We start from the raw sequence: 24,810 nt of genomic DNA on the forward strand, positions 1-24,810 counted from the left end.
AGATTCTGGGACAAAGCGTTTGATTAAAAATTACTTGCATTATGTTTCCTCTGTTACATGTGTCTGTACTGCCTAAGAATCTGTGGATATTTAAAATCATCAAAAATGTTCCCCATTTCAGCATTTAAAGCAACTTTGCTAGCAAAGCACCAGAAGAGAGAGCAGGGAGCTTTAGATCCCTTGTATTACATAAAACCACCACCCAGAAGAACGCTGGGGAAGTCTGTGGAGGCCAGCTACATCCAGAGGGTTGGGTTTGCATTTCATTACTTTTTACATAAGAGCTACTCATGTCTGGAGAATTATTACCAAGGTTTCAGGGCTTCCTTGTCTCAGAGACTTTGAAATGAGTCAGTTAATGTTTGTAAAGTGCTTTGAAGATGAAAACCAATAGATAATTACAAAGAATTGTTTGAATGCTATAGCAAATTTCAGTTTCTTTTTCTCAATGCAGTATGTTGCTGTTAATTCATAAAACTGAATGGGTTCTCCCTTGCAATGACCACATTTGTCACAATGTTTTCATTTAATTTTGACCTTTTTTTCTTCGGAGCAACTATGTGAATTAATGAATTTTCAACATTCTTTGGGTGGAAAAGAAAATTATTCATTTCTACTTCACAAACAGATCAAATCAGGAAAAGAACAGTTAGGCAACACACATTCTATTTTGAAATTATATTAAGCATTTTAAATGGTAAGATAAAGAAGAAAAATTAAAAAAAAAAACCAAAAAAAACCCACAAAATTCAGGTTAGCTTAGTTCTCTCCCAGGTGAAGACTCATTAACTTGGGACATTTCCATACCTTAACCATTTAAAATGGATAGGTCATTTCTAGCGCAGCATGTTACTAAAGCATTGGAACTTTCTCATAAATGGATTGTATAGACAAAGTACTTTCAGGACTAGGAAAAGAAAAAGGTGAAGTTCGGAGTTTGTGCTTACTTGCAAAATACACAAGTGGAATTTTGTTGCTTCCTGTATTGTTCAGCAACCCCTGTGAAATCACACATCTTGGGAGTTATCACAGCCTATCAACACCGAGCGTAATCCTGGCACCAGAGCTAGAATGTGCCAAGAAGGCCTATTTGTGGGCAGCCACTCTGCTCCCCAAAGAAGCAGGAATACCTGTTCTTTGATCTCTTGCAGTTTTCGGCTTTGCTCTCTGATATCATGAAGTAGCTGTAGTGCCTTATCATCTTCCTGAGACACCTCCATCCGTGCCTGCTCCAGGCTGCGCTTTAAGCTCTGCAGAAAGCAAAATGTTCAATACATAGGCTTTGGTTTCTCAAATGGTTGTATAATGAAGATCTTTAGTTACACAAATGCCTCCTTGACTGCAGCGAGGCATCAGAAAAATGGAGGCACCAATGATGGAACCCTAATGAAATTCATGGCCAGTGCTGCTCCTATCTGAACAGAAGCAGCCCATTTTACAAACACTGTTTACTCAGCTTAAATCTTAGTTCAAATCTCCACTTCCTCACATCAGGTTTAGAGACAAAAACCAAACACAGATCACAAAAGGCATCCATTATTGACAGCATTTATCTATATTTTATCCAGCACTATTAATTCACAACCTAGATACAATCCTTCAACTTCATGTTACTTACATTTTTCTTGTTGCTGTTAAGTGAGTCAAATGGTTTAATCATTGTTAAATTTCTGTAAGGAACAGAAGAGCTGAGTCTGTATCGCACCACATGCCTTACCTCCAAATTTGGAGTCACCAGTGGAGTGGTGCTCCTATTAACTGAGTGTTATTCATCAACAGGAAGATACAAACTGAATTTTCCTTCTTTGCCTAGTAGAATTCAATGTAGGAAAATCACTTGGCCCCATTTTAAGATGTCCTTCCCAAAAAACCAAGACATCAGAAGTGGTTTTCAATTCTCTGGAACAGAGTATTAGCTGCATTTTTGTTCTTGGTACAAGAGAGGAAACATAATTGTGTATCTAACTGAAAATACAGAGACTATCAACTAGAATAAAAATATCCTCACTGGAATATCGCCAGTGACAACTGGGCAGACATTCCAGCTCTCATGAAAAATGTTCTCTGAAGACATGGCTTTACAGCCTCCTTTTTATATTCTACCTGAAAAATAGCACCTGTCCTAGATCTTCCCTGACACTGTGCTGGGGAACAGGATGGGTCTGAACCCAGGACAACACAGATGGAGGCAACACCACTGCTTCCTAATCCTATTTGTTCTTGAAGATTTCTGTCTAGGCACTGATTAGGCCCCATCCTCTTCCGGCTAAGAAGCCTTCAAGAAGCACAACCCAGGCATGTTCTAGCACAGCCAGTAAGACAAACATCACAAAGAGTTTCAGCAAGACCAGGACAGTAGTCACTCCTGCATGATCTAAGCACATGACCATGAAACAACATCTGAATAAAGCTACCAATCAAGCTTGTGCAAACACTTCAGGGCTCCATGTTCAACAGATATCCTCTCACATAGTATTTTCTCTCCATCAAGTACCCCACTGAAAGCATGATGGAAGAGAAAGACAAAGACCACCAGATTTCAGGCCTTCAGAGCTGAAAGGACTGGTGTAAGGGCTCACACTGCATTCTGTGATATAGGTGGCCAGGTCCTGCTCCAGGAGGGATCGCTGGGTCTCAGAGGCTTTCAGTTCCACCTCCTTTTGGCTAAGTACAGCCTCCACCTCTGACACTCTCCGGTGCAACCGCGTCATTTCCTGCTCCATCTGCAATAAATATCAAGAGGTTATAAAGGGGGGCTTCAAAAGCTTTGTTAACTGCTACTTTCAGAGCTCTCTTTGTAAGGACTTTGTCTCCAAGAGACTTCTAGCTATGTTTCTCCAAATGGTGTTTAAATTCCGATACCATTGTCTCTGCTCCAGGAATGCACAGTTCTTCTTAAGGACAAAGTAGTAAGTCTAAGTCACCCCATTCATTCAAGCTGCTTGTTCATATTCAGTCATTCTTCGAACCCCAGTTAGCAAAGAAGACACAATCATTTTTCACCTGACTTGCAGAGATGGGTCACTTTAACCTTATCCCAAATCCATGCTGGACCAGAAGATGGTTTCCCCCCATCTCCTTGTCAGGAGCAAATGGTCAAATCCAGAACCGAGCAGGGAGACAAGTAAAGGAACTCTCATAAAAGTCTCAAAACAAGCAGTAAGTGTTAAAAGACTCCACCAGGTTCCCTTTATTGGAGCACAGCAACGTTACAAGACGTTCACCATAAGCAGTGACGTGACAACAGTTATATAAGCAGGAGCTGATGAGTGAGGAAGAGCCCTCAGAACAGTACTGCTGTAATGTGTGTCTGATGAAGAGGCAGGGCCTGCAGGAAGAAGCAGTCGTCTGTGGCACGCAGAGAAAAGCACTGTTTAAAATCCAGAGCCGCTTCTTGTTAAGTTAAAAGTATCTAGAGCAACAGCATGGCCTAAATTCATCTCCCTTTGTACTGGACAGGAAGCCACCTCTCTGAAGGAAAAGCACTTTGCCCACCACGAGTCTGGATGATCAGCAGCATCTGACAGATCCCTGGACATACAGTGGTTGCAGATTCCTGGAGCAATGGGTGTGGCCAATCGCATAAATAAATACCTTGTGACACTTGTCCTGGGCGTCTTGGAGCTCTTTGCTCTTGAGAAGAAGTGTCTTTTCCATGGAGCTGACCTTGGCTGGGGAATCCACACTTGAAAAAACAGATCTAAAAGAGCAAAGCCAAAGAGCACATGAATATGGGCAAAAGGTACAGAAATCTGATTTATGCAGCCTCTGTAAAGTCATTGGGTACTTACTTATTCCAGGATAAAAGAAATGTGATTGTGCAGCAATCACAGCCTAACGGCCATCATTGCAGATCAAACGTACCATAAAAGCTAATGACAGTGCATCATTATTAAATAATCCACGTGTACTTCTAGTTACAATATTAATATTTTCCATCAGTGTCTACGTCAGAGTGCAAAACAATAAATCACAGCAGCAGTTTTGCATGATTTGTAGGGATTTATAGGTGCAACAAAAACAGAGCATAAAGTCAAAATAACCATTTGGAAAGATAACAAATTTTCAGAGAAATGCTTTTTATTTGGTACTATATTTTTAAACAGGTTTTTAAATTATCTTCAAAGTATAAAAGACCTACAAACTTCAACATGTCATAATCTGCACCACACGAAGAAAATTTAATATCCTTAGTTACATTCTGTGAATCAAAATTGAAACTTCCCTAACCCAATTCATATGATCCCTACAAACCCAATCAATATCAATATGATTAGTCACACTGCAGAACTTCAGAGTTCCACTTACAAGTAATTTTTTTTTCCTGAGACACAACTGTACTGTTCAAAACAATTTGACTCCAGAAGCCAGGGGAAAATATTTACTTGTTCTTAAGCTTTCTGTCTAATTGAGACTCAGCATTTAAGAAGTTTACCATTCCTGTTGGTTTAAATTTATTTTAGAAAAGGATAGGAAGCCACCTGATGTTTAGGAGCATATTTTTAGTGCTTTGCAAAGTCTTAAATATGCAACCTGCAACCAAAAAATTAAGTACACACATCAAAACACAATTTTAAAAATCACATTCTCCCTCGCCTAAAATGATTCAGACTAGAGACTCAAGCAGCTAATGATGGAAGCCGTGTTAACTGATAGATGAAAAAGCAGCAGTACAATGAAGGTGCTAATAAAAGATCACACAGGCTGCCCACACGTTGCTTTCTGCTTCTCCTGGCCACAGTTTGGTGTGCAGCCAGTTATCCCCACGGAGAGAAAGGAGCTTTGAGCAGCTCTCTGCATAGAGCCAGACACCCACACACAGCAGCACAGGCTCCTCTCAACACCAAGGAAAGTTTCATCACCACCATTTTCTGAGAAAAATCTACTCCTTAATCCAACTGGATATGCAGCAGAGGCACAGAAAGATATACATGGATTTTTACAAAAAAGCAGCAACATTTCTGTATCAAACAGATTTTCAGCACCACCACCTTGAGCAGTGATTAGGAAAGACTGTTTTAATATCAGCAAACAAACACAGCAAAATCCACCAATGCTGCCTTGAAAGGTCAGATATTAATATATCTCTTCAGAAACCTGATATGGAAAAACTTAGAAGAAAGAATCCTGCATATCAATGTTAGAGCTATGATCAGGACTTACTAAAAAAAATGTTTCAAATTAATGCTTTTATACAGCATTCCTTTAGCTTCGGTCCAATCAATCTGATCCATCAAATTACCATATTTAAAAATCAATTTATAAAGCATGTCTATACTCCTACAGAGAAAAAGCAACCATCTGAGAAAGAAGCATATTAAATCCCATAACAGCTGGGTGTACAAACAAGGCTAAAAATGAATAGTTGAGAAAAGCAGTCTAAAAATACAAATTAAATCTCACATTATCTAAAAAAGACACTAAGGAATCTGCTTTCAAATGTTAATCAAATATATGTAAATAGCTGCATATATGTACTGAGACAAATCTGAAAATCTTCTTTTAATAAAAATTTAGTTTTACAGGTCTAAACTGCATTGGCTAAAGCAATCTTTTTTTTAAATTATAATTTCAACTTTAACCATCACTTTTTTACTTCCATTATTTTCAGATCTGAGGCATTACCTAAGAAAACTCTAGCCAGTTCTCACAGAGCTGGTTTTATTTGTGTCTTCTATTCCACCTTCCCAAAGGAGCTAATTTTATTTATAATTTTTTCTTGTTTATTTTATTTGCTATTAAAAGAATCAGAGCCTAATATTACAGGCACCATTTTGCATTTCAAAAATTTCTCATGGTGAGCTGAAAACATCCCCAGGCACTGCAAGGCAGGCAGGAACAGGAGGCATTCAGGGAAGGAAATGAAGAGCTCTGCAAAAGGTAGGAAGTTCAGCCAGGTGGGATGGGGTGGGACAGGGCACAGGAGACTGCCCAAGCTTGGATTTCACGAGGTGACTGCAGAGGGAGCTGCTCCTCAGGGCTGATGCTGGCTTTGTAAGAGGAGAGAAGGCTGCAGACACAACTACAATCTTTCTTCCCCATCCCTGTCCAAAGTGAGGAAGAAATTCCTTAAAAATATATGTGCTGGTGACACGATTATTTTCCTACCATGGAAACAGTACATCTTATCCCCAAGGGAAGTTGACCTCAGTTAGCACTGGACACACAGTTTTTAGGAGACATGCTCTCCCAGTAATTCTTTCCTGTGTACAAATTGTATTAGAACAACTTCCTGAACATCTATACAACCTTCAAAGTATCAGAAAGGGGCAGACAGAGGAAATCAAGAGAAATGGAATACTGGTTAATCTAATAGGCCTTGTCATGGTGATAGAAGCTCTCAACAGAGCATGACAAGGTGGAAAATACCCACATTTCTGGGGCACTTATATTCTTCCTCAGTCAGCATCATTGCAGAAATTAAATACATAGAATACAACATCAAAAGCCATGATGCAAAGCTATCATTCAGGCTGGAACCATCTCAGAGTATTTCATTTAATTAACTGCTACATCTGGATCAATTCTCTTAGCACAACAGAGCAGTTTCTGCTGTTTCCTCTCAAGTGTGAAAAAAATTATTAACAAAAGGTAACCAGCTCCAGCAACAAAAAAATTGCAATAAAAGATTACAAAATCCCCAAATCCAAGTCTAGAGTACCAAGCTCTCATAGCACTGGCTGTGCCAATTTACTTTCCAGAGAAGCAGTGCCTGCATGACTAAAAGCCAAGTTAACTTAGAGCTGACTAGTGATTTCACAGCTAGATCAGCAGCAGCCTCAACCAGCAGAATGAGCACAAATGGTGCTGCTTGTGTAAAAGCTCCTCCAGCCCTAACGTGGTTGTGATGAAGAAGAAAAAAGCATTGGCATGGGAAAAGCTCCAAGGTGATTCTTGGTATCCAACTTGTACCTTGTGCATCCCATCACACCTTGTAATTTCCTGTGTCCCTTTCTGCCACTGTCCTAAACCCCCAACTCACCTGTGCTGCTTCCTTCTCACAATGATTGGCACCATCTCTCCTAATCCTGGCCCCCACACAACATGCTGATAATCTCATCCCCCATCCCTCATGCTCTATTCTTTTTAGCATTATACTCATCTGTACCTTCCACCCCCTCGTAAATGCTTGCTCAGGCCTAAAAAAAACCAAGCAAAAACAAACAGTGATACCATCAATCTGTGAATAGAGCTCGCTGAAGCAAAGCATATTTTTGGTATGCTCATCCTGTACTTCCTCTTTCATCTATCTTTGGTGAAAGAGCTTACCAGAACCCAACAAACTGTTGGAAGAAATCAGTAGAAATCCTTCTTTTTGGAGGAATGGCCCATTTTAACTCAGTATTTTATAATGACAGTCACGAATCCATACCAAATTTTTAAATTAAAAAAAACCTCAACCCCAGTAACACAAAGCAAACCAGAAAATAAAATCCCAGAAATCTTGAAAAAAACACCATTTCTTAGGACCTTAGAGAGAGAACATAGGCAAAATTTTGCATAATAAGCTATTTTTAATTAGGCACTTATTTTTTATTAGGTATTTTGATATGTTTTATTTGGTATTTATTTTTATTAGGCACTCATTTTATTCGGTATTTATTTTTATTAGGCAGTTTGGTATATTTGGTTAGCCCTGAATTTATAACATATTTATCTTATGCTTCTGCTAGTCACCTGCAAAAGACAAGAACAATTTTCTTCCACCACTTGATGCATATTTTTGGCAGCTGAGGGTTTCTGTCACTTGTTCTAAGCACTGGAGATCAGCCATGGTTAGGGACAGGAAGTAAGGTGGGGCTGGCTTTTAATGGAATTAAACTCTTGGTTGCCTCTTATCTTGTCACAGTCACACGCTTGCAGCCAAGCCAGCAGCCAGATTTGCAGTCAGACAGGCTTTTCTCCCCCACATCCAGAATTCAGAGGCCATGCTGAGAGGAGGAGTTAGCTGGTCCTTCTCTGCAGCCTCAGCCCAGCCCTCCTAAGAGATTGACTTAAACACTTTGCTAGTACAGGAACCCACGACTTAAGCAATGCCCTTGATTTCTCCTGATTCTTTCCTATGACACATTATTGCTGTGCCTTTTGCATTTTTGTTAAATCTCATGTTTGTTAGAGGGACACAAATTCTTCACAAATCTCATGGTATGGAGCAGCAGACACAGCAGTGTAATTCAATGGACCCTACTAAACTACACACCAACCATGTAATTTCTGGCAACAGGTCTGAGTGACTCAGGCAAACCCTTCTAGCCCAAAGTCATTGGGAGAGTGGAAAAGAGAACTTCTGTTATCCTCCTTCTGGCCTTCTCTTTTAGCTGCCTTTTCTCTGAAGTATTTGAAATACTCAGCTCAGCCATAGTTTCTTACTGTCCAGTGGACAAGGGCAAGAGCATAACCCTCACCTTCAGAGTTTGACAACCCCCAGATGAAAAGTGCTGAAAGTTTCAAGGACCTCGTCACCGGCACTCTGCAGTTGCCTGGCCTTACTGTAAGCAGCACTAGAGGGTTCGTGCTGCAGACAGGAAAATAGATCTGCATCACTTAGCAACCGTAAGGATAGACTTTCACAGGAAAAGATTTTCTTAAATCTGGGCTGCTAAACTTCACGACTTAGGACCTTCCAGAGAAGGCATCCCAAGATTCACAACAGATTAGCCCCCTCCACACTTTACTGTTCTTCATCTAAGAATTTGATTTTCAAGGCAGTACCGACAGAAACAGTTTCTATTTCCACAAGGAAAACACACACCAGACAATATTTTATAAGTAAGAAGTTATCTTTGTGACCCATTTGCAGTGGTATTGAGAATAAACTAATCACTGCATTACTTAAATACAGGTATTTTAAAGTCTCCAAAAAGGCTTTGACATACTTAAATCACCTTCTTAGAACAAAAGGCAAGTATTTACTGCTAAAAATAAGTGCATTTATTGAGATCTACTCAAGAAAAAGAAACCATTAAGATCTACTCATATTTAGGGGAAAATTAAATATAAGATGACTTTCTGTTCTAGCTTAAGAAAAAAAACAGGCCACACCAAACAGAAATTTTATTTCAGTCAAAATTTCTGCAGAGGACATTAATCTCTATGTTTGTTTGCTATACCTCTTCTCACCTATTCCCAAAATTCAAATGTAACTTCCATACGCATTTTTGGTACCAGCTCCACAGAGAAAGCATCTCAGTCCATCTGCCACAGCTCTCTCAGCCTCCAGCACAGTTACACCACTGTTCTGAGACTTCACCCCACACTCCTCTTCAGTTCTAGTCCTGGGCCCAATTACATGCATGTTTTTACCACACATAGATGGTCACTGTTGAGGCTTTTCTGACTGTTACCTGAATGGTCACATAGACCTGGTACACGGATTGCAGTTCTCCAGGCAGACAAGATAACAGCCTAAGTTATCTCACTCCTAAATTAAGACAGATTTTAATTCCAGGTATCTACTGATCTAACATTCCATCCTGCTGACAATATTAGATCATTTCCCCAAAAGAACACTTTCTGGGGTTTTATATCCTCTCCCTTCCTTCCTCTTTTGCCATAAAAGCAACTCTGCTGAGGAGGGGAAGGCTAAGATTCCCTTTTTATTTCTGGCATAACCATCATATAACCTTGATTCACGGTGTGAGCAAGATCAAAGATGTCAACAGTATCACCAAATTCGGTGCCAAGCTTACTGCAGAGCAACTATCACCAATATGACATAAAATGAAACTCAATTAAGACAGATTGACAATGAAGTCCCCGAAGGGAGCAAAACAGCAGCAGGGAATGAGGGCTGACATGAAAACACAGTGCATTGAGTCTCTAACCCAGCCAAAGCCACTGCATTCCTGAGAGGCCTCCTGGTCCTGAGCTAAGGACTTCCCAACTTAACACACTGCACTAATACTTTTTCAATAGCTCTGTCATCAGAAACCAACCACCCACCACATCAAGTGGTTTATATCACACTACTTGTAGTCTTCTTTTCCCTCTGACTCCATTATCTTGGAAATCATGTTTTCTTTCCATTGAAAACCATTTCTCTGAGGTCTTTACATCCCTCCACACACATGGCCACTGTATATTTGATCTGAATCTCCAGTCTCTGAGCACACACCACAGCAACGTCCAGTCCTCCTATATAACTTGACCCAGCAGCACAGAGCCAGCTGCCATGCAGCTCCTTCCCTTGCTCACTGACCCATCACTGCACATTCCCAGGTTAGTGGAGCTCCTTTTCTATGGATCACTGATTCAGCCTTACACATTCCCAGCACTTGGTGCCCACTCTCTGACCCAATAAAATAACACCATCCCCTTTTTCCATCTCTGAACTCCTCAGTATTCTCCTCCTTGCAGGGATCTGCAGTACCAGAAATGCAATCACCTACTGCTCCCTGCTAAACAGCAACAACTAATCCAAACTATTTGAACTACAATTTTAATAATAACTGGTTTAGAATGGATCTCTCCATCCCATTTCCTCCCCCTCATCCCAGAAATAATCAGAGAACAGTAGGACATGCACAAGATACACCAGCAACAGATAAAGCCCAAATCTGGCAGCTTCCCTACAGCAGAGTACAGGTCAGTTAAAACAGCTTTCCCTCACACACACACACACCATCCTCTCTGGAACAAACCTACCCATTTTTCCAGCAGTCCTATCCACCTGAGCAATAATTTCTACTTACTCTGATCTGAGTATCCCCAAAGCCTTGATGAATGAAAACCCCACAAACGGCAAATCTTCCCCCGAGAATCCTGCTGGGTTCAACTGGCGCGTAGAGGATAAAACCCGCGAATTCTTCTCTGGTTCATCAAAATTTGAGGTGTCATCATCAGACTTGAGAGTAGGAACGAAGGGGGGAGGAGCTGGTGGGAAAAAAGCAAGAAGAAAAGACAAAATTCAGCTACAGTTCACTCTGCAACAGTCCCACTCATTCAGTGCTTGCAATGGCACTGCAGCTCCTGCTTTTAATCTTGCTAACACAAGCAGACCGAGCTGCTGCTCTCAAAGCGTATTACAGCAACAAGAGATTAACCCCTGAGCTGCCAACATGGCTACCACTCTGCAGGCACAGCATCTCCCACACTGATCAAACTGGGGTTTAGCTTAGGCATTAGAGATTCTGGGGTTTGTGTTTTTTTCAGGTTAAGATGTTGGGTTTTTTAACACATAAATAATAAAATCAAAGCACCAGGCTAAGAAAATCATTACTGTAATATAGCCAGAAGCCTGTCAATTCTGATTCAGCTTGAAAAGAAAAATGTCTTCAACCTGTCCAATTAGTGACACTACCTGAGAAAGAAGCCTGATCCTGTGCTAGTCAGCTAAGGGATATATCTTACCCTTTAACACTAACAAGAATCTTCCCAGCATGGGTTTCTAATCAACAGCAAACTGTCTTTCTCCTGCAAGGTTCTAATAAACTATAGCTACTAAAAGCTCACTGGTCTTTAGGAAAAGAAGATTGATTTTATTTCTCTAGAAGAGCTTGCTTAAGATCTGGAACTCTTGCCGGGACACCACTGCAGTCTGGCTCTGATACAATCAGCTCTGAAGAGAGGTATAAATAGCAGGAATTACAATGTATTTCTTACTATAATTTCTAAATTGGTACCACTTAACTTGCTAAGCAGTTGTTTAATTCCAGATGATTTTCTCGTGCTTGCTTCAGTTTAATTAACCTCAGGAACAAAAGGACAAGTTCTTCTTGGTGCTGTGCAGCACCCGAGCTACCTGCTGGCTTGGCTACGTGTGAGAAAGGAATGAATGCAGAAGCCCTGCTGTGCAATCCCTACCTCATTAAATCACATTTCCTGACATTTATTTATTTAATTTCATCACTCGGGTCCCCACTCACTGCAACTCTGAGATCAGCAAAGGGGAGACAGCTCCTCAGCCAGCAGCTAGAACAGCCCACTGTCACCAGCTGATGGAAGTGGAGTGTGCTAAAACTGTTACCATGGATCCAGTATGGATCTCCTGTAGCTGAAGGGCTGATGAGGACTGAAGGACTGGGAACAACATTCCAACCCCTGCAGTGCAGGCTCCCTGCTCCCGAGTCCCCGCATGCCGGCTTTAACCCTACCTGCCTGCGGCGTGACAGACGCTGCTGCCCGTGAGCGGCAGGGGCACAGCGAGTCACGGCTGGAGGCGCTGGCTCCCTCTAGGCTGCCAAAGCCTTCCACTGCCCGCCTTTAAGTCACCATTCCCTCGCTGGAACTACCCACCAGACCAGCATTAACAGACAAAAAAAAAATAAAGAAGCTGTCTCCATCAACTGCCAAATCCCAGCTACACGCGCAGGCTTTGGTAGCAGCTCCCTGAAGAGCCATCCTGACGCTGCTCCCAAGCACGGAAGTGAGAAGAAATTCCATGAAGCAGATGCTGCTCGTGTACAGTAGTTCCAAGTACATTAGAATGAGATAAATGGGGAAAATACACAAATTAAATACGTTCTGTAGTAAGCAGTTTCAGCCTACTGGAACTTACCAGCTCCAGAACATTTAGAATGTATGTCAGTATCACAAATATATTAATTTATTCTATTTAATTGGTTATAACAAAAAATATAATATAATGCTGATATTTATGCAAGATAAACATAATTTTGAAATATTGATTGTTGATTTGGAGATGTATTTCCTTTTAAAAATCACTTAATGTCAGGATAATGTCCAGCTACTCTTACATATATTCTTAATGATTAAAAACAGAAAAGTAACAGAAAACAATTTGTAAGCATATCATCTTTAATGCAAATACAAGCCCAAAGTTGTAGTCAATTCACAGCAGAGGAGAATCAGTTCAGGATTAGTATTTTTTAGTTTCAGGACCTTCGCTGAAAGAACTCTGCACTTTTTCTCACAGAATGGGGTTGCTCTGGGATTTTGAACACTGTTTTTGAAGGCAGATACTGTCTATGAGGTAAAGTAATAGAGAAAATAGCAAATGCTTCATCTGCAAAAGGCTAGGACGTTTTTAAAGTGGTAGCAAAAACCAACTTAGCAGCCTTTTTATAATGGTACAAGCACCCTGTTCTGTACTCCCCAGAGCCTGACAGATAACTTCATCTCTGAAAGCCATCTAAAGCCTTACTTCCCACCAGAAATCAGCAAAGAAGACCTTAAGAGTCATCTTCAAGGCTTTGCAATTAAAGTTGTTCCTCTTACCAACAATAAGAATTGCTACTCAAACCACACACATGAAAGAAAATACCATTTAACTATGCATGCACATAAAAAGATGAAAAAGCACTCAGTGGGAAAACAATGGATGCACAAAGATAAAACTGAATGTGAGACAGAGCTAAACTTCAGGGCTGGTGGGAAACCAGTTTAAAGAGCACAATGTTTTACACTACAGCTTCCTCTGGTGTTAAATAAAATATGAGAACAAAGAAGAGAAATTGTGAATACTAGATTAAAAACAAAAGAAAAATCCTTTGCCCTCTATTTTGCATTCAGTAAAATCTATGACTAACAGTCCAAAATCTCTGCAACTCTGCAGTATAACTTTATTACAATATTTGTATCAAGAAATAGTAGCACCTAAAGAGAAAACTGGGAACAGTCATTTGACAAAAACACCCCTAGATGTTAACTAGTTCTGAACTTGTCAACAGTGGCTGTAAATGAGAAGCAGAACTTCTGAAGAAGTTTCAGCATGTTGAAGAAAAAAAATCACATAGGGGTAAGAAGGAATAACTCAAAAAAAAAAAAAAGCTAGATCCACTCTGTCTGATGTTGCTAATTATTTGGTAGCTTCCTTATAGATTTTTATTCCTCAGACTAAGCAGTCCTTTATCTGATGTCCAAAATACCCACAGAATAAACAGAGTAGTCTTGTAAAACCAAGCTAAAACAGACAAGCAATTTTGTTCTCAAGTGTGGGTCACACCATGGCATAATGTCTAATTAAGTTATTATTACTTGCTTAAAATCAGAAAGCTGTCATACAACTATAGCATTTTCAGAACAAGATGAAGACTGGTGAATGCAAATACATTGATGTGCTTATCAGTTGCTCCTTGAAAGGGAGGGATCCTTCAGCAGAGGTCAAGATAAGCCTCTGAGAAATAAATGTGAGCACCATGCCATCACATCTGACAAGGTGACAAATTTGCACTTTTCTCAGGCTCACCCAAAAGGGAGGCAGAAGTACTACTCAAAAAGACAGTAAACCCAGTGCTTCTACTCACACAAACAGGTTGGGTACAAAGAGCTCCTTTTGTCTCCGACACGTTACAACGAATGTACATGTTCTGTTTACCATTTAAAGTATCTTGTAGAGAACTGCATGTTTTAAAAAAGCCAATTCCTTGCCTAGATACATCCCCACTTGTGGAAGGATGTAACCCTCTTCCATCTGTTCCAAAGAATGACTTTCAGAGGAAAAGGGGGTGTTGTAGGTTGCTAAGTTTAAGAGGAAAAAAAAAAAAGAAAAAATGAAAAAGAGAAAGGAAAAATCCAAAAGCACCACACATACTCCAGTACTTTCATCAGTTTATCATTAAGATTAGATGAAGTGTCTCTTATGGAAAAAAAGGCTTTTTTTTAAACTCTGCTTCAGTGTGTGTATTCATGACTGGTACAAAGAACATTGCCTTAACCAGGTCTTTCCATCTTTTCAAAATATTTTCCTGCAAATTCACAAAAGAGAGACTGCATTTCCCCTGGGACAGCAAAAGACTCAACTGAAATAGGAAACTTAAAAGCAATACAGAATGTTTCTTAAGGATAAAAATGTGTCTCTTCTTGATCTACAAGGTGATCTATAAATGCTTTCTGAGGAAAAGCATCCACACAGCCTTTTTAAATAGGTTAGGCATTCATCTTCCTCAGGCTCTAACAGACCTATTTGACAAAGTGTTATGAAAGAAAAATAGACAATCCCAGCGTTGAAACTAAAGGAAATTTTTGCTAAGACCACTTATAAAAAAGGCACTGTGTTAGTTCTAACCTATCATTACAATGTTAACACCTTTAGTGTTTTGTCAAGGCAATGATTCAACACATACATTTCTATTAATAAAAGTGATTTCCAACCTGCAATGCAAGTGATCTCCACTTCAAGAAACAAGTCAACACATTATTCTGAAGACAAGAATTTAAATGAAACACCACAATGTGTTACTGTTAACATCCTGAATGACAATGTGGTGTTCATAAGGATAAGTGTCTTGGATTTATGAACAATGAGATTTGGGTCCTGCCTCTTTAACAGCAGAAAACAGTTTAAAAATCAGCCATTAATACTTTCTTAAGTTCTTCTGTTTGCATGAGACATTAACTCTTGTCTTTTCATATATGTAGTTTCCAAGTCTAAATATGCCATTCCATTTTCAACCCTCTTGGACTGTAGTTACAAAGCAGTTCTTAAAATGAAAGGCTCTTTATGCTGTATACATATTGCTTAGGTAAGAATGAAAGTTTTCTGACAATCCCAGCTAGACTTCAGCAAGCAGATTTTTGATTCCAAATTAAAAAGCTGATGCAGTTTATGGATGTCAAATAACAAAAGATAACCAAAAAAATCCCCAAATTATACAGAATGCAGCCTTGCTGCTGGTAACTCAAGTATGTCATTCCCCCATTCTCTACCTCTGATTTTAGATACCTTTTCGGTACTCAAATGGCTCTGTTGTAAACTTTCCAGTGAAATACCTGATCATTTAGCTGAAACACAGATAGGAATATGTTTATTTCAGGTCAATAAATTCCAAAATATTTTCAGAAAATTCTCCAGTAAATGAACATAAATTTTTGAAAGTTTTGGTTGATTTTATTTTTGGGGAGGAAGTGCAGTGGTATCTGTTTTCAGGTGGGGTTTTTTAAATAAGTTTTAGAAGTCATTAAATAGCAGAAAAGAGACAGAGAGCAACAGAGAGCAGAATCTATAAGTGTGTTTCAGTACCAAACTCCAACAAAGGGGAAAAAAATCACCTGTTGAGACAAATTCAGATAAACCTGACCCTAGGTTTAATGGATTGATTCTGTTTCTGTAACTTAAGAGCTGCATCTGCAGATACATTACTAGGACCTAGGGATGTTGGGAGCTTTTTTTAGAAGCAATGATCTTTTGGAAAGGGGTTTACTAAAAAGTCAAGTGTTTCACAGGTTACCATAACAACAAAGTGTAACACTGAAAAGCCCCTTAATGACACATTCTTAACCAAAATCGTTGTATTAAGAATGGCTGTCCTGGAGCTCTCAGCATGATAATTAAATACCTGCAAGGCAAAGGTACCATTTTTTTCCCTACCTTACTCAGCCTGAAATAGAAATTACATCACTGCCCTTATAGACTATAGGAAAGTCTGACTATACTGACACAGAATTTGTCTAACAACTGTGGATCAGAGTCACTTCACTTGGCAAAGGCTTTAGGATCACCCAGTTGCAACACTCCATAACCTTAAAGTCTTTGACCAGATTAACTTGGGGTAGTGAGATTCTTTAATGTAAATCTAAATCCTATGACCTCTTCCATCACCCATCTTCTCAAGCTGTCATTTCTCCAGTTAAATATCTCTATCAGCAGAGGTCAAGATTAGAAAGACGCCTTTAGCTTTTAGATAGCCCAGGTCAAACCTGACCCAGGTTTTGAACAGAATGACAGCAAGACTGCTCAGAAAAACCAGCACAGGGAGAACCACTACTGAGAGCAAAGCAATAGGTGATACATTGAATCTGCTGCTTGAAGCACAGAGACTGCTGTGTTTTGTGCTAGTTACAGTGGGGATTTATCAAGTATGAGGCATAACAACAAAATGAGGGGTCAAAACTGCATGAAACCTCACAGTAGGTAGGTGTCGATATTACAGGGAATGATGCAATCAGCTGGCCAGCTGCAGACAGAAATGGGATTTTTTTAACCCCAAATGATTACTCCAACATTATAACCACACCAGGGCTGCCTAGTGGCTTGTCCATCAGCATCACCACTGTCACATGAATTGGCAAAATGCTCCATTAACTCCTGCAGCTGTGTGAATACTACACAAGCAATTGCCAAGGAAACACCAGAACATATGCTCACATGTCATTCTTCTCTCTATATCTGAGGTAACATGATATAAATGCAACACAAAATTCAGGAACAGAAACTGGTGGCTTAGGCAGGGCTCTGGGGAGAGAAGGCAGAGAGCACTGGGAAATGTATGCTAAAGTGATGAAAAGGGCTCAAGGCTCAATGGCTCTCAAAGGGCAGAAACAATGGAATTTAACAGAACAGCAGCTCCACAAGTTCAAAATTAATGAATTGACAGAAAAGTGAGCAAACAGTCTGTGGAGCTGACAGTTGAAGTGCTGAGATAGTCATCAAAAGTAGAAGCACTGGCTTAGCAATTTATCATGGAAAATGGAGCAGAATCATTCCCTTACAGCATATTTGACAAAAAACATAAGGCAGACATGTTGCTCGCCCAGATAATCTTGCAGTCCAAATAATTTAAAATACTCTCCAACACAATCGGATCCCCATAGAGATCACTGATGAACTGTGAAGTATTTGTTTTTGCCATGGAGCTGGTGCCTCAGTACTTCCAAATACCAAATTCCATTGCTTACATAGTATTATAAACAGTTTTCTGCATAGAGAATTATCTGGTTCACTGGTTTTATTCTATTCCTGGTTGAATGAACAAATTTTTGACCAAAATAAAGCAGTAATACATTATCCCCATTGACTTTGACAAAAAGCTCCAATGGCTCCTATGGCCACAGACATTTCATCACCTACTGGAACTACAAAAAGTAACCCAACCTTAAGCAAAGTTGGTTCACAAGTAACAAAAGAGAAAGCCAAGGATACAACAACAAGAAAAGATTAAGCCAAATTTAGCAAACTGAAGTGGGAAAGGCCAGAAAAAACATATTATGCCTTTTAATCTGAAGAAGGACACAGAAAGGACCATTTTGATTTTCCAGTCTAGTGCCTGCAGTAATATGGCAATTGCATCAGAAATTCATATGGAGTTTTATTAAACATCCTCTTACCTTACAATTTTTACCTGAGATGTTAACACAGCCTTTGCAAAAACCAAAATGAGCTGTTTTGTTAAAAACACCTGCTCCAGGAACCAGTCCTGTTTCATTATGAATAATTCAGATCAAACACACTTAAATACTCATTGTACACATTTTCCCAGTACCAAAAAACCACAGAAATTGTTTATAAATATAATTTTATTCTACTTACAATTACGGATATTGTCCCAGTCAATTTTAGAAAAAAATGGATGGCAGCAGAGATCCTCATAACCCAGCCTTTCCTTCTGCCCACAGAGCAGGCTCTGGATCAGGTCAAGAAAGTCACTGCTAACTTTCACATCCTCTGGGAACTTCAGAAATCTCTGCATTAGAAAGAAATGGATTTCTGCTCAGTAGGAAAACAGGCTCAGAATAGGAAGATTAAATTTCATTATTCTGAGATATGTTAGGTACAAAGGATGAATATTTATAGCACACAAATAAAAGCATGGTGCATTTGATCCAAGTAGGCTTTTATATGCATTTACTGCAGTAAAGATAAGAACACAGGAACAACCATTCCCACCAAGGCAAACGGTATCCCAGGTCAGCATCTTATGCTGAACAATGGCCAGTGGCACACACAAATGGAAGAGTAAAACAAGACACTTCCCCCAAAAATTCTCACAAACTTTCAAAGGATGGGTCATTGGATTTTTTGAATCAGGGATGATGATACCTGTTACAAAAAATAACTTGATAGCTATAATACCTATATAAATACAACACAGTGCATATATTCCAAATATTTTATGAACATGACAAAGTAAGAGACATCCATAAACTTATGTAAAGCTGAGAAAAACAGCCTTTAGTTACAACCTTTTTACTTGAGATCAGGGAAGGAGTTCTCTCTACCTGGAAGTTCATGATGTTATTGAAAGTTTTTGCTGATGTGCCTTCAGTGAAGGGAGACCTTCCATAAATCATTTCATAGGCAATGACTCCAAGGGACCACCAGTCACACTCGGGGCCGTAGGAGGCTTTGCCATCCCCTCCCAACCCTGTCAGCATCTCTGGTGCCATGTAGTCAGGTGTGCCCACAGGGAGCCTGGCATTTACCTGGGAGCAAAGATAAACCAAGTGAAATTACAGCACTTTCTGTTCAATGGCATCTTGGTAATAAAACAAGGTTTTATTTTTACCCCCATGCTTTTTTTTCTTTTTAATGAGACATAATTTTCAGCCCTTCACGTGAATTTTAAGAAAGTAATTTTAAGCAAAGCTGTTTAGCAAATAAGCACTAGGTTAAGGAAACTGCTGACAAACAAAGTGAGGTATTTGATATAAAGAGTAAAATTATCAGAGCTAATTATTATTATAAAGTACAAACAGATAAAGTAGAAAAGTAGTATCCCAAAAAGCACAGAAATACTAAACTGATGTTTGTTTTAAACAGCAAACATACTCTGCTTCAACTAGTATTAACAGGAATATAGCTGAAATTTCAGAAATGGTCAAGTTCAGACATAAATATTTCCTGCCCTCATTACATTCTCTGTCACCTTTACCTTTTTACCTAGTGTTCATGATCAGCAAAGTACTAATATTTGAATTTCTGGATTGCTTAGAAAAGGTAATTCAGGAGCCAATGCTGCAATCATTTTTGTAGTGAGTAGCATAAAAGAATGCACAAAACAGCAGGCAGGCTAACACAAAAACCTATAAGTGACTGAAAAGATAGTGTGAAGAAAAAGTTTTTTAAAAATTTAAATGCAATGCAGAGAAGCACTGAAAATGTAAGAGCAGGGAAAACAGGATATTAAGAATCACATTACAAAGAAAATGTTATGGAAAAATAAAAACTGTAAAACAGGACAGAAATATAGTACAGAACTTCATGTTCTCACTTGGATACATTTAAATTTAAAAAATTTTCACTGGAAGTTATATGCAGTTACCAAAACTTACAAGCAACTTATAAAAATCTCCACTGATTTAGATTTGATGCAGTACTTTCTGGTGAGTGAAGCCCAGAATATTTAAGTGTGACTCATTTTGATCAAGAGCTCCCCAGTCTTCAAAGTTATGTCACCTTAGTTACAACAGGCACAATTTTCATTCCAACTATAAATCCATGTCCCCTTTAAACACAGCATTGAACAACTGTAAGAACCTGTAGAAGTATGATTTTGTATTGCAGTGCAGCACCATGAGAAAGCAAACTTACCGTTACCTTTCTTGTGTATTAGTATTTTAATAAGCAAATATGTATCTGCTGAGGGCTGCAAAAGATACTCGAGTTCATGCTTGAAAAGCCTTTCACAAATGGAAAAATAGAATTGTGAATAGATTCCATAGTGGACAAGAAAGGCAGAAGAGACAAGAGCAAGGTGTAATCAAAGAACAGACACCAAGTTAGTTTTCCCTTTTCAACTGGGCTATCCAAACAAGCCACAGACAAAGTTTAAATCCACATTGATACCGTTTTGTTTACTGTCATTTTGGCCGCTGACCCAAAGTCCACCAGTTTGATGTGTCCTGTTCGGTCAATGAGAACATTCTCTGGTTTGATATCCCTGTAAGCCAGAAGAAAGCAATCAGAACCTTTCCAGACCATTCCCTACTGTCACATCCAGATAACAGGATATCCCTATTCACCTATACTCAACCACATGCATAAAACCTTTCAAGTGGGAGTCTTCATCCAAAAACTGCCCTGTTTCCAAGCACATATGGAAGTATTACAGCTCCCCTTATTTCATGGAAGGTTAATAATTATGGGCAGCAGATGAAAAGAGAAGGTGATTTTGCACCTTGACCACATTGTAACTGAGTTACAGTAAAGTATTTTGTAGTTTTCTTCCCAAACTCCCTCGCAACTTATTCTGCAAATCTTCCAAATTCAGCCAGTGACCTTGCACTAGAAAGCCACAGCCCATGCTTTAAGTGGAGCCACTACAAACTCTTGGAACATAATATACTTCCTAACATTTCCACACCCTCAGAATGGAATAATTTTTTAAAATACCAGTATGATTTGAAAGTGCACACAGTAACAGTCTCCAAGCCCTGAGAGAAAACTCTGTGATATTTAAGTACTCCAACATCCTATACTGCCCTGTTCACCAATCAGCACACAACCATTTTCAACAATTACACTAATTTCCCATAGTATTTGGTGCCAAAAGCAGCAATCCATGGAAAATATTTAAATTTTTTATAGTGCAACATTAAGGCTTCTTTTTACTGAGCCTCCAGAAAAATATATGTAACAATCCTTTCTTGATTTTGGTCTGAACTTTACATCAAAGTTAATGCCCTGAGCTACAATTATAGTTGGGAGTCTGATGAATTTTCTAATTTTTTTCCTCTGACACAGCATGTGAAATACTGAAAGAGGACAGAATATAGAAGCACCCAAAGCAACCTTTACTTACCGGTGGACATAACCCATCTGATGGACGCTGTGAATGGCCAAAACCAACTCTGCAAGGTAAAACTGCACCATATTCTCATCCAGCTGGTCCTCATATCTGTTTAAGAGTGACAGCAAGTCCCCTCCAGGCTGATATTCCATAACCTACATACAATTTTAAAGGAACAGATATACAAGATATTCCATTCAACTCCCCAGTAAGACACTGGGCATATATCAAACAGTACTATGTAGTGCAGGAAAATTTACAGAAAACAAGCACATTTCACCATCACATTATTCTTTAATAAACCAACAACAATGGTGTTCAATAGAGGAGAAAATAAAAAACTAGGCATTACCAAGTAAAGATTTTTCTTGTCTTGAAATGCATACTGTAATTGTGGAATCCATGGACTGGTGCTCTGAGCTAATATGCTGCGTTCTTCCTCAAAAAATGACACCTACCAAAAAAGTGTTCAGTTACATCATGATGAGAGGGAATGAGAATACATCAGAATCCCCTAGTTTTAGAAAAACTTGGCACATATCACAAAAAAATTACACAGAAATTAAATGCTGTTTCCTGGGCAAGTGCCATGTGACGGTAGTGCCATACTTTGGTTTCTTGTCGATCTGTGCCCCAGAAAGGGTAATTTTAGTTAGGCTCCATTTCTCCTAGCCACAAACAATGCTGAGGGATATTAGGAGCAACCTTACTGCACCGTGTATCGGGAACAACTGATGCAGATATTGTATAAATTCATGAGGTCTTTCATGGAGTATCTCTGTCCTACTTGTCATCTCATGTCAGCAAAGATTAACTTCTGTTTCTCACCAAACTATGAGAACAACCTCCATTATCCCTTTTTTAAGTTTCCAAGTAACACATTTCTCAAGCTAGTGAGAGGCCCTCCATAAAAATCCAGTCACCACAGTTTGCCTTCACACCCACTCTTGACATTCTACTTCGCTCTTTAAAATTAAAAAAAAAAAACCTTTAATGAATAGATTGTCTGAAAATTCAAACCATCATCAGCAAGATCAATACTGATGCAGGGTTTTCATCATCCGTTTTTCTTTTCTTATAATTTGATGGAAAGCTCTTTACAACAAGGGCCATGTTTTGGTACCTGAGGATGGCACCTCACCCAACAGACCCATAGACTGTGACAATGACTTTTAAACACAGCAAGACTACACACAAATTTATTGCTTCACTCAAATGTAGGATGAGCTTTCTCAAGATATATTTTTAACTCGGTTCTATTAATAGTGAGAGAAAGGAAGTGTTCAACAAATTGCAATTTATCCTCCTAGTCACATAACATAAAAATATACATACGTGCTCCTGCGCCAGCAAGGACTCCTTGCTCATCACCTTCATAGCATAGACATCACCAGTGACTTTCTCTCTCACTACTTTGACATCTGCAAAGTGACCACAGCCAACCACACTCTTTACTTCAAAGTCCTTCACACTGGGTTGAAGTTCCTTTAGTTCAGCGATAGCCTCTGCATCTATAAAAATAAAATACTTATTTTTACATTTGGCAACTGGCATTTTATAAAAAAGAGACAATATCAAAACTGGGGAATAAAATTAAAAAAGCTCCAGCAAACCAAAACCAAAAAAAATCCCAACATTCATTTCCAGATTCTCAAGAAATGTTAAATCTTTCCAGAATATGCTTCTTAAAAATAACACCATGCATCAGAACTAGAAAAAGACTGTATCAATGCAGAGTTAAGTCTGAAATATGGTACATACAAAAGGATCAGGAAATGCTAAGACAGTTCCCATAGCAACCATAATTCTGTCCCATTCATAACATCAGAGGCTGAGAACCTCTTTGGTTCCTAATTTCTTTCCAGCCATCCTTTATCAAAAGTATATTCTCTACATATGAAGGCTTTACCCAGCAAGTTCTAGTCCAGGGGCAGGGTTTGCTCCTCTGCCTGAGGGAGGCACCAGTCTATTGTCTAACAACCAGCCACAGGCATTTATTGCAGATATTCAGCTCAAGTTTTCCACTGACTACTTCCAGCCAGCATGCACTGTGATAATCAGTCACTCATGGGAGATTGCTCTAAAAATTCTTCAAACTAACAGAAAATTACTGTCTGCTAATACCTACAAACCATTGGGTGGAACAGGGGGCACAACATGTTGCTTGAAATCAAATGTCTTTCTGCTACATCTTAATGGAAAAACTGATGGAAATTTTCTTTGCTCTTCCCCAAAAGGAATCTGGGCACATTAGCAATAAAATACTTACTCCTTTAGGACCTGTACTTCTGAAGTACAGAAATACTCTTTACAAGTTACACGTGCAAAACTTGGGTAACACATGGAATCCAGAAGGTGAAAGAGCCAAGGATTACCAAGTTTCTCTCTCAAAACTTTTTTTCCTCCTAGTCACTATCCTGCTCTCAACTTCTGACATGCTTCTGTGGTGCACACTCAGAGCTTTGCTGTAGCCAGTACTCACTTTCCAAGAAAGTACCTCTTGAAATATAAATACAGTACAGACTAAGAAGGAGGCACATTTGAGTCACAGCACTTCAAAAGCCACTTGCATTTGATCTTCTTGGACCTGAACAAATCCTTACCAAGACTGGCAAGATCCCCTTTGCAGAGCTGAGTCTGCCAACAAAAAATCAGATGCTCAAAGTCCTGGGTTACAATCAAAGCAACTAAAGCATTACTCTAACATTCAGATTCTTAAGAACTGGTTAGTAAAGTGACACCTGAAAATTAGTCTAAACAAACTTACACTTCTTGACAAAGTTGCCAACATGTTTAATTTTCATTAAAGCAGGGTTTCTGCATTCTTCAAAAAGAATAAATAATGAATCAAGGATGCCTTCCCGGGAGAGAGGAGACATCTGCTGTTGAGTCACAAAGAGTGGCTTCCCCTGGAAAAAAAAAGCAGCAACAGCAGATGGAGTCTCAGACAACAATAAAAAGCCTCAAATCAATAACAGATGTATAGAGCAGATAATATATATCCATTTTAAAATCACTACTTCAGAAATTAGGCAAATTATACAGAAGTGTGAGGTAAATATATCAACTCACTATGTCTATCTATAATAGCTGTTACAGGTAGTTTTCTTTTAGACAAAGCAATCCTACAAAGTTTCAAGCAACTAAACTAGCAGTCTCAAGAAAGCTGTGATTAAAATTTTAACAATCTATATTCTCCTGATGACTCTGATCTGACTGGCCTTTTCCTTGACACTGCATCATGCAGGTCTTTTCATGGTACAAACAATTTAAGAAATCAGCATCAACAGTAGCTCTGGAAGGAAAAGCTGTTGGATCTCAGAAAGCAGCCCCTGGTAAATTCATCTTGGGACAAACCCACAGCTCCTTCACTCATGAAAAAACTGAAGATTACAGGGCACAGAAA

The 24,810-nt window shown here is 39.1% G+C and overlaps 1 protein-coding gene across 11 annotated transcripts in view; it reads right to left on the reverse strand.

Annotated features, from left to right (window-relative positions):
- CIT (citron rho-interacting serine/threonine kinase) overlaps window positions 1-24,810 on the reverse strand; it is a 68,626-nt gene that overhangs the window by 42,385 nt on the left and 1,431 nt on the right. For 9 of the 11 annotated variants that reach the window (XM_068208910.1, XM_068208907.1, XM_068208906.1 and 6 more), the window contains exons 3-13: window positions 24,172-24,313; window positions 22,740-22,915; window positions 21,757-21,858; window positions 21,417-21,559; window positions 20,462-20,555; window positions 18,895-19,098; window positions 18,206-18,359; window positions 10,692-10,872; window positions 3,595-3,700; window positions 2,580-2,723; window positions 1,131-1,250 (exon numbers count right to left, since the gene is read on the reverse strand). In XM_068208910.1, the coding sequence (XP_068065011.1) occupies window positions 1,131-1,250; window positions 2,580-2,723; window positions 3,595-3,700; window positions 10,692-10,872; window positions 18,206-18,359; window positions 18,895-19,098; window positions 20,462-20,555; window positions 21,417-21,559; window positions 21,757-21,858; window positions 22,740-22,915; window positions 24,172-24,313 (1,566 nt within the window). The remainder of the gene's footprint in view (window positions 1-1,130; window positions 1,251-2,579; window positions 2,724-3,594; window positions 3,701-10,691; window positions 10,873-18,205; window positions 18,360-18,894; window positions 19,099-20,461; window positions 20,556-21,416; window positions 21,560-21,756; window positions 21,859-22,739; window positions 22,916-24,171; window positions 24,314-24,810) is intronic. The other 2 variants (XM_068208911.1, XM_068208912.1) reach the window with 2 other exon arrangements.

This window comes from Anomalospiza imberbis, chromosome 18 (assembly GCF_031753505.1).
Source record: "Anomalospiza imberbis isolate Cuckoo-Finch-1a 21T00152 chromosome 18, ASM3175350v1, whole genome shotgun sequence".
NCBI lineage: Eukaryota > Metazoa > Chordata > Aves > Passeriformes > Viduidae > Anomalospiza > Anomalospiza imberbis.